Source organism: Polypterus senegalus, chromosome 7 (genome assembly GCF_016835505.1).
Source record: "Polypterus senegalus isolate Bchr_013 chromosome 7, ASM1683550v1, whole genome shotgun sequence".
Classification (NCBI taxonomy): Eukaryota; Metazoa; Chordata; class Cladistia; order Polypteriformes; family Polypteridae; genus Polypterus; species Polypterus senegalus.
In genome coordinates, this window is record NC_053160.1 from 95,399,264 (window position 1) to 95,409,231 (window position 9,968).

The 9,968-nt window shown below is 37.0% G+C and overlaps 1 protein-coding gene across 1 annotated transcript in view; it reads left to right on the top strand.

The window, feature by feature from the left end:
• The window catches only part of LOC120532714 (GRAM domain-containing protein 2B), a 65,759-nt gene extending 56,069 nt beyond the window's left edge, over positions 1-9,690 (top strand). The window contains exons 10-14 of the mRNA XM_039759024.1: positions 2,207-2,320; positions 2,433-2,520; positions 6,638-6,742; positions 6,823-6,913; positions 9,009-9,690. Coding sequence (XP_039614958.1) covers positions 2,207-2,320; positions 2,433-2,520; positions 6,638-6,742; positions 6,823-6,913; positions 9,009-9,050 — 440 coding nt within the window. The 3' untranslated portion in view covers positions 9,051-9,690. The remainder of the gene's footprint in view (positions 1-2,206; positions 2,321-2,432; positions 2,521-6,637; positions 6,743-6,822; positions 6,914-9,008) is intronic.
• Positions 9,691-9,968: the final 278 nt, after the last annotated feature.

Below are 9,968 nucleotides of genomic sequence, written 5' to 3' on the forward strand. Positions count from 1 at the left end.
TGTTTTAACAATCTCCTGGTTCTACATTAGATGTGTACTGTTGGCTACATTTATGGTGAAATCCTGCAGTATTTCTGAACATATTTTAATTGGACAGATATTTACACATTTTACGATGTCCCCAGAAAATACACACCCTATATATGCAGCATAAGGTGAGAATCAAACTTAGAAGGTGCACCAGCATGCACAATTATGACAAGCAATGTGACAAGCTAGAAAATGACATCAGTTTAGTTTTATAGGCAATACTGGGACAGACAAGTTATAGAATAGGTAGATTTCTTTCTGTATTGCCCTCAACATCTTTTCTGAATCATCTACTTATCCCTTTGCTATTAAACTTGAAATCTGGCTCAGGTGCATCCTGTTCTATTGATCATCATTGAGATGTTTGTACATCTTGTTTGAAGTCCAGCAGTGATCAGTTCAGATAAATTGGACAATGGTTTGTAATTGTTTTGTAAAATCTACTTTTGTTTTCATGATGAGTGTTACTTATTAAATAGTTCAATCTCCCTACTGTTCCTTGACAAAACATTTTTTTTTCTGTCTAGATGTAGTATTTATAAGAAATTCTCCTGTTGCTGTAGGAGTGGTCAGACTTATGCTTGGAAGTCAATTTGAAATGATAATTATAATGGTGTAATTGTAAATTCATCTTTTAATATTGGCGGCATCCAAGCATTTTCATACATAAGTGATTCATTACTTAGAGCTTTATTTCTGCCTACAAAGCATAATGGTTATACCTGTTTAGTAAAGTTTATTCATTTTCAGATCTAACTTAATCCATATTCAGGATTGTTCAGAGTCTGACCCTGTTCAGGCAACATTGCACCTCGGTCTTCCATATGCTCATTTTTTTTTTAGTCTTGCGTTTAATGTTTTGTGTAATTATACAATAAACAGTACACAGTATAATTGACATTTTGCCCTAGTGTAAGTAATTCATACAGAAGGAAGATTAGCAAAAGGTGCAGTTTTTGAAAAAGCATGACTAAAATACATTGTACCATGTCTTTTAGGATTTTTAAAGTAGTGCATATATTCCATTAATTTTTTAAATATGTGAGTGATAATGAAAATTTGTAATGGAGGAATGAATTTATGACTTGACAAAGGTACAGCTAAGCAGGAGTAGAAACACTGCCTTGTAGACTTACTGTAGCATGCCTCAATTGTCAATAAAAGGAGCAAGTGTGTGTTTGTTTTTTTTGGCTGTATTTACATAGATTCATTGTATTTGTGCAAATGTATGTACGATAATTTGTACAGGGGATAGTTTAAAAATTTAAGTTGTGCAACTGCAAAGTATGGTAGAGCTAAATGTTTGGTATTAAATTTTTAAAAATGCTTACAGAAAGAAGCAAGGACAAGAATTGAGCTAATTTTTGTAAACAGTATTTGAATAAGATGATTAAGAGTAGCCATTACATCTTGCTATACCTACATATATCTAAGTGTTATTTATCCTAAGTGTCAGTATTTTTTATTTATTTATTTATTTTTTTCCTTCTAGCTGTTTTGATATGTTTTGGTTAACACTTTAGTCTAGTTTGGGTACCTCAAAAATGCATCTTTTACACATTTACTCTTATCGTACAAGAAATAATAAAGGCTTTCTTTGGTTTTCATAACACTTCTAAAACATATGTACTGTACATAGGTTATTCATCATTGTGCAGTGTGGCAGAGTGACATGAAAGTTTTGTTGGTAGGTCACATTGCAGACATGACTAAACCACTATTGTGTCTTAAATACTCAGTGTAAGTTAGACTAAGTACTAAGTAAGTTAGTACTGTTTTATACAATAGCAAATGAATAACGGATGGATTTTTGCAGAACCTAAATAAGTGTTACCTGTGTTTGCAACAGAAAAGCATACTTGTAAAGTGTGTTCTCTTCAATGTGCAGAAGCTAGCTACTTGTAAAAATAATCAGTAAAGCTGAAGTCTTCAATAATGGTAGTGCATGAAAAATTTGAAACATTTTTAAATCTGAATTTAATTGCATAATGTGAATCTGTGTACAGAAACGCTCTTCTCTTAGTGGACTAATACAGCAAGTTTTGGTTTCGTTTCACAAGGTTGCTTGCTGCTTCATTGACTATAAAAAAATCTTTGTAGGTAACAAATAGATGTAAACCTAATTTGAAAATGGCATGGTAATTTTTTTTTTTTTTTGGTGTGTTTTGGTTGACAGAATTCCCTGGTGTGACTAAGAATTTTTTAAATGTGGTCAAGAGTACTCAAATTCCTGTCCATGCAGATATCCATATTAGACAGAGTCCGGAAAGTAAAAGTTTCCACAGGAATGGTAGGTTTAAGTAACTTTTTTTTTTTTTTTGGGGTGGGGGTAAAGGGAAAGAAGGATTGGTGACCCAGTACTTGATATTTGTGTCTAACAGTATTTTTGTTGTTCTCCATAGATCACAGCAGAATAGTGTCCATTATGCCCAAAGAAAAATCTTTTCAGCCCATGACTTTAAACACCCTTCTTGTACTGTACATCGTCTTGTAAGTAAAATTTTGGATGTCACATTTTTAACTTGCCTTAGGAAAGTGAATAGTGTCCTTCTTGAGATTCATTTTATGCAAGTAATGCTTGATATTTATAAGTGGAAATTACAATATATGATCAAAGTTTTGCTTCAATGTTTCACACGTTTTGTCTGCCTAAACAGACTTGTATATGGCTGCAAGACATGGATGCTATCCAGTGACCTGAGACTAAGGCTGGACTCATTCAGTTCTGTGTCTCTTTGGAGAATAATTGGGTACCAATGGTTTGACTTTATGTTGAATGAGCAGTTTCTCACAGAGTCCCAAATGAGGCATATTGATGTCCCCCACAATGCTGATAGTTACGGCACTACAGTGATTAACAACCCCCAGCTACATCATGGATTTATTAATATTTTTATTACTAGGGGGCTCCTCCCCCTGCTCTCTTCACTCTCTTCCACCCCGGGTTTGGTTTACCTGATAAACAATTTAAAGAGATTGTTTGTTTGTTTTCATGGGAATTGTTACATATGGATTATCTTCATTTATACTTTAAAACTTTTGTGAAAACAATATTTGTCCTTTATTTCCTACCCCGGGTGTCGTTAAATCTTTCTCGCAGTACTTAACGCTGCTCGCTTTGTGAAGAGGTGGGGTCTGAATGCACGCTAAAAAAATATGATCGCTTCAGCTGCTGTCTTTTTTGCTGCTGGCCAGCTGTGTGTTGTGCTTGTCGCGCTTTGCTTCAATCGCTTAAAAGCGTGTACCGCAGTTGTCCTTTTGCGACTTCGTGTCTGTGCCGCCAGGGTTCGGTTGGGTTGGTGTGGTGTGCTTTTGAGGGTTGAATGCACACTGGCTTGCTGCTGCTGGCAAGCTGCATGTTCTGCTTGTCATTTTAAGAGCTGGGAGCACCTGAAGTTTGTCTGCCAAAAACATTACAACAACCTGCTAGGTTAGATGTCAGTGAACTTCTTTTAAATTGTTTGTAAGTAGGACGTGACGTGCAAAGGTCACTGTCTCACAGGTTTTGCTTCCTAAAGTTATATCTAGTCTTGCGTGTCATCAAAATGTGTCTCAAAGATGATCTGGCCTCGATCTCTTGGCTCAACTGCGCCCCCACCCCCCCGGAGGTGCACTACGCTCCTGCCACTTTGGCTCTCTCCTGCTTGCGTTGTGAAGGCACGCTAAGCAGAAGTGGACAGATCAGCTTCTGCCAAGATGCCTGTTCGGCTTGTCGCTCTGTGCGTCGATCATTTAAAAGTCTGTACAGCAGCTGTCCTTCTGTCTCACTGCCTTGTCTTGTGTGATGTTAAAATGTCTCTCCCAGGATGTCAAATTGTCTCCCTGCCAAGATTTTTTTATAATAGAGAGGTGTTAGTCTTATCCTTAGCCCAACCTCCACATATGTGTTGTACAAAGTGTTTTTAAGTTTACATGTGTTTTAAAGCGTGTGGGAGGGGTATTTTAAGGCTTAAACTATTAAAAAAAAGTTTGTTTATATGGTCTTTCTGTATTGCGGATTTTCACCTGTCACTGATGGGTCTGGAGCATAACTTCTGTGATAGGCGGGCCAGGCGAAGGGGTGCCTACGTAACACCTGGCTGGGGCAGATATTCGGTCATTTCCGGAGGGTGGGACTGGACTAAGTGTCTGCCTGGGGGGTTGCAAACCAGGATCCCTAGCTGTTTCGTCGTGTGGTGGTTGTGGCACCTCATTGTACCAGTGCATGCTCCTCAACCTAACTTGTCCTGTGTTTATGAATTTCCATGTAGACACCCTTCAACTAAATTGCTAGCCAAATTTATTCTCCTATTGGACATTTAGAGTAATTCAAGATTTTAAAGGTACAGTAGAGCACACACTCACTTTTCTATCATAGACTGCTCTGAAAATTCCAACAATTACCTGCTTGTTTTGCTGAGTGAGGCATGAAGTGCGGTCTCTTAGCTTTACAGATGGACTGCTTGTGGTGTAGTGGGTCCACAGCTCATGTAAAAGGGCCACTTTTAAATAAATCACTGCGCTCGCGGCTTAGCGAGAGGGTGTGGTAGTGTGGGTTAAGTGGTTCTTGGGGTGATTCACTCTGGGTGAAGTGCACAGGTGAGAAACTGTCCACTTCCGTGATAGTTCCTGGGGCCGCTGATTTGCCACAGCTGCCATGCCCCCTTGATATATAGGAGCGCAAGTCTGTCAAGAAAAAAGGAGAAACGAACGGAGGTTGCATTAGAAAGCAGGAAGTAGTGGTGAGAGAGAAAGCTGGTGCGGGTGAGTGCAGGCTTGTATGCAGCTAATTAGTGAGCCTGGGTGTTGGGCTGACACCCGGGGATAAGTAGTAGTGGTCGCTCCCGCTGAGTGATCATGGAGCGGGAGTGAGTAGTGATGAAGGGTGGATGACTCTCCACGGAAGGCAGCGGGACTCGGGACTTGGGACCTGGTTTCCCCAGCGCGAGAGCCCTGGTCATTGGGGAAATCTCAAGTCGCTGTTTCGGAGGAGCCTTCCGGAGCCAGGGATTGGTGAGGCAATCCAAACAGCTGAAGCAGGCACAGAGAAGGTCAGCTGAATGTGGGGCGATTCCCCTATTAAGAACTCCAAAGGGGCGAAGTAGGGGAGCTGCAGGTAGAAGACACCGGGCTTTGAATTGTATTTTAAAGGATTGCTTCCTGCATTGTGTTTCAACCTCATTGTTTTAAAGGATTGTTTTTTGTAATGGATTTTAACCTCCATGTTTCACAATTGTTTTATGGATTATTTATTGGAACTTTGGACACTGCACTTTAATTGGACACTTTGTTTTTGTTTTGATTACTGTTTTAATAAAAGCACTTGACACTTTTGCACCATCCCCTTGCTTTGTTGTTGCCTCACTGCTAAGCTCATCGGTGACATTACCGATGGTGTCGAGTTCAAGGGCTCCCAGACAGACAATGGGAGCATGCATCAAACCTGCATCGTGTCACTGCTATAGATTGTGTTTTTTTTTTTATTTTTTGGCACAAGGTGAATGAAATGGAAGCTTGGAATTACCTGTCATCTCTGGTTAAAGCTGTTTAGGCTCTACTCGTTTGGATGTCTATGAAGATTAGGTTTATGTGTAATGTCGGGATAAATGATTTCTGAAGTTTGTGTTACATCAGTAATCTAATTTCTGAACTTCACAGCTTACATATACGTAGCTTTGCTTTTATCCAGGTGTTTTTTTTTACCAACACACTTTTAGATGTTTGGACTTGCTACAGATTCAAACAAACAAAGTGTCTAATAAGACACTGAGCTCTGTTAAAGAGGACACACAATTTTTATGCAAAGTAGTAAAGCATTTTTTTTCCATAGAAAGACTTAACAGACTCATTAACAACATCTACTGGATTGGATAGCAAAAACAAAGATTAGCAAAAATGTACTTACTGTATAGTAATTGAGCAGGATAAAGATTCACAAGATCAAGCTTAAGACTTTAAAAAATCAGTATTCATTTAAACACAAAATATTTTAATTGGAAAATTTGATAGTTTTATCCAGGCCTAATGTTTAGTATTTAGTAAAATGATGTTATTGCTTCTGTTAAGCTATAAATGATCTATAATAGCAGAACGGAGTCACTGACACCCCACTTTATTCACTGTGAGCCAATGAGAGTGTGCTACAGTAGTTTAAAAAAAAAAACAATACATTCTTTTAGACTATAAAACTAAAAAGTCTGTCTGAAACATTTAAAGGACTCAAATGTTTTCACAATCACCAGAAAAAAGTATTTTCTAAGAGATTTTCATTATAGATGATCTACATATGGTTTTGCATCCAAAGATCTTAAATCTTTTTAACTTGAAATGTGTTTTCCCCAAAATAGACACTCTTTCACTGATCTCCACTGCTTTTGTATGCAGATATTGATGGCCTGTGACGCCCATAATGTTTATGTATTCTGCCGATTTTCTTAGTCATCGAAGTCAAAGGCTGAGAATGTTATCCCTTGTGTTTAATGATAAAGTTTGTTACTTTCAATGCAGAAGTTAATATAAGCAGATCTTTAGATAATACATAATCAGCTTTAACATACTACTTGTTTATTGCATACAGGTTCTTCCATAGATTTAATTTGTAACTGTGGGTTTTTTTGTTTTGTTCCAGGGTTTGCATTTTAGTTTTGTCATCCTGTTACATGGCTTTCAAAGTAATGTCTCTGGAGCAACGTTTGTTATCCTTGGGGACTCCGGCAGAATATCGAAGCAATGAGTGAGTTTTTATTACCATTTTCAGACAAGTTTGACTCATTACTTACTGCCTATAGAAACCTTGTTATCTTCTTGTAACAGGAACTTGTTTCGTCAAGGCTTTGGTGCCCAGTCTACTTCAAATGCAGATGTTTATGGCGAATTAACCTCAAACCTTGCAAAACTTGAAAAGGTATATCAACTTCGCTTCATTCAGATTTTTTTTTTTGGTTGATTTGTTATAAATCATAAAGGTTTAAGCAATGGAAAAGGTAATAACTGGGGTGGGGATTACAAAAATCAATTTTTTTTATGCATTCCCCCGTAAAAAGAGTATTGGTATTTTGGAGTGCTTGGTCATCCTTATTTGACATGTTCTCAACATGCTTTGCTTTAGGTATTTTCAGTGCCTAGCATTGTTGCTTTTAAAAAAAAAATTGATTCTCTTCAAGTGTTTATATAATCAACTATTTCTATTTATTTATTTATTTGCAGCCTCTGTAGAAAACTGGTTACCCCATATTAATAATATTAATATTAACTAGGGGGTGGGGTTTGCCCCCCTGCTAGCTTTGCTCGCCAACCTTCCGGCCTGCGCTATGTGCCAGCCACTTTGCATCTCTGCCGCTCGCGTATGTGGATTTCTCTTTCACCAAACAAATCTTTTAATTCTCGTGGAAATGCATCTTCATTGGGAAGAAATACTACTTTTCCCTGATGGCAGCAAGAATTAGATGAGCTACAAGTCTCCAACTTAGTTTAAATCTGAACAATATATTCGATCTCTTCGCTGTTCCATTATTTCACAGAGTAATTTCCGTTTGTTTGCGTTAATGCAATCTTTACTATAATTTTTTTGAGACTTTCTAATTTTTTGGTACTTCCATTATCTCTACCCTGCTCTGCATGCATATCGTGCCAACGTTTTTGAATTCTTTACGATGTTCTACTTTGATCTATTATTTCCAGCCCTGGGCGTGGTTAAATCTCTTGGCATAAAGTGTCGTCTTGCAGGACTTGAAAGTATCTCTGAAAAAGTCATGTCTCATCCCAGACTAAAGTCTTGTTTCATCCTGGGTTTTTATTTTTTTATATAATAGAGAAATAATAACCTATATATAATAATCAGTTTATTTACATTTATAGATATGAACTTGTTACAGGTGATATTGTAAAAAACATTTTTAATTTTCTTAGTTGAAATATTTTCATACAGTAGAGTGCAAAGTTCTTGGTTGTGTACAGGATCAGAAATACATTTTTGTGTACCACTTATTAAATACAGTAATAGTAGGATTAAAATGGGGGGACGGGTGAAGTTGGTCTAAACAGCTGAAGCATACTGTTTATCTTAAACAGCTTCACTTAACAAAAGAAGTGTATGGTAATGCACCCTTGAATGGAGATTTAAGGCAAGCCTTATTTTCTGAATACATCCACAATAAAACTGAGAATTGAGTGGTGTTGTCTTAATCTTCATTTTGTAATCTTAAGCATAGCATTGAAGAGCAGTGTAGTTTTTTGAAACCAGGAATTTCGCTGAGGTAAACGGTCAGTACATTTTTATGGTTTTGTAATATTTAAACAGTATCAAACCTTTTAAGAAGTGATCTTACAAATATTTGAACATTTTAATTATTGTTCCTGCTGATCTTTTTTGCATAAATACCAAAAACATTCCCTGACCCTTTTTTCCTTGAATCTTCTCTCTCTCTCTCTCTCTCTCTCTCTCTCTCTCTCTCTCTCTCTCATATATTTTTGTAAGCATTTAATTCTCAAGCACAGTAGCATAGTGGGTAGTGCTGGAACCTCACAGATCTGTCATTCTGAGCTTGACTCTTACACCTGACCTTGTCTGTGTGGTGTTTTGTATGTTTTTTCAATGTCTGTCTGTTTTCTTCTGCCTACTCGGATTTTCTTCCAACAACCCTAAAAACCCACCATTTTGGTGGTTTGGCAATTTCAGAATAGTCAACTGTATGCATGAGGAGGAGGAGAAGTAATAGTGAATATATGCTATAATAAAGTAGTACCATAGTCTATAGCTATTTTGTACTTTGTGTTTGAGGGATGGGCTCTGGCCTAATGTGCCCCTGAACTGGCTCAGGCCAATTTAAGAATATGTTCTAAAACAGACAACAGGTTAACCTGTTTTTCTGAAGGGATCCCTTTAACTGCTTAATGTACTCTTTATTTAATGTAACAATAACTTAAACATCTTATTCTACTTATTGTTCACTAAAGATAGACATTTGTCATAATTATTGTATCAATACTTCTGTTTATAGATTCAGAAAAATCTGCAAAGACTGTTGGATGAGGCAGAGTGAATGAAAACTTTAAGCCATCCTGCTGTGTTATTTGAAGCTGCTGGCTTCTGAGACCATGGTGCATGTGGCTTATGTCTGCAGGGCCAACTGGACTCTCCACAGTTGGTTGTTTGGAATAAAATTGTGTAAAAACTCTGGGAGGTATCGCTGTATGAACTACAAGGAGTGCAATATAATTTTTGCTGTTGGTGATGGAAACACTATGCACTTATATTCAGTATGCAATTTCCTGTTAACCAAAGTTTTCCAAAATTCTGTACAGGTGCTTAATGGGATCTTCCTTTGACAACACTCCAGTGTACCATGTTTTTTTTTTCCCTTTCAAAAAAGCTATGTGCTGGGCACATGGGAAAGAACTTGTACTCTTACATATCCCAGATATAAGAGAAAGGGCCTATCTTAAAGTTAAATGTTACATATCCATGATTTCTCTTGATTTTTCCACAGAGTACAACTGTAAAATTCATTTCACCTTTTATTGGTGTGTTTTAAACCATATTAACTTAGTTAAAATTTACATAAAAATGTAAAAGTCTTCTCACTGTAAGTGTTCTGTTTATGTAAGCTGAAATTGTCTGACTTTTTAACCATTTCTGTGAAATGTTTGTAAAAATTTAAATAAAAGAAAAATTGACCCTTTTTTTCCCCCCCTCTCGAAGGATATTTATTTGGAGCTGAATTTACTAAAAAATTTGCTTGGGCTGAATGTCATGTTGCAGAGTTATTGTGCAAATTAAATAGTTTCAAGGTGTTACAGTTTATAAAGGTGTAGTCGCAATAATGGGCTTTCAGGGACAACTTCCATTCCTTATTTATATAACCTTGTCTTAAATTCATATATCCGTTTTCTTTAGTATTCTAACTACTCAACTCGAGCCAAAGAAAATCTGACCTGAATTCAGAGAAATTTTTGGATAT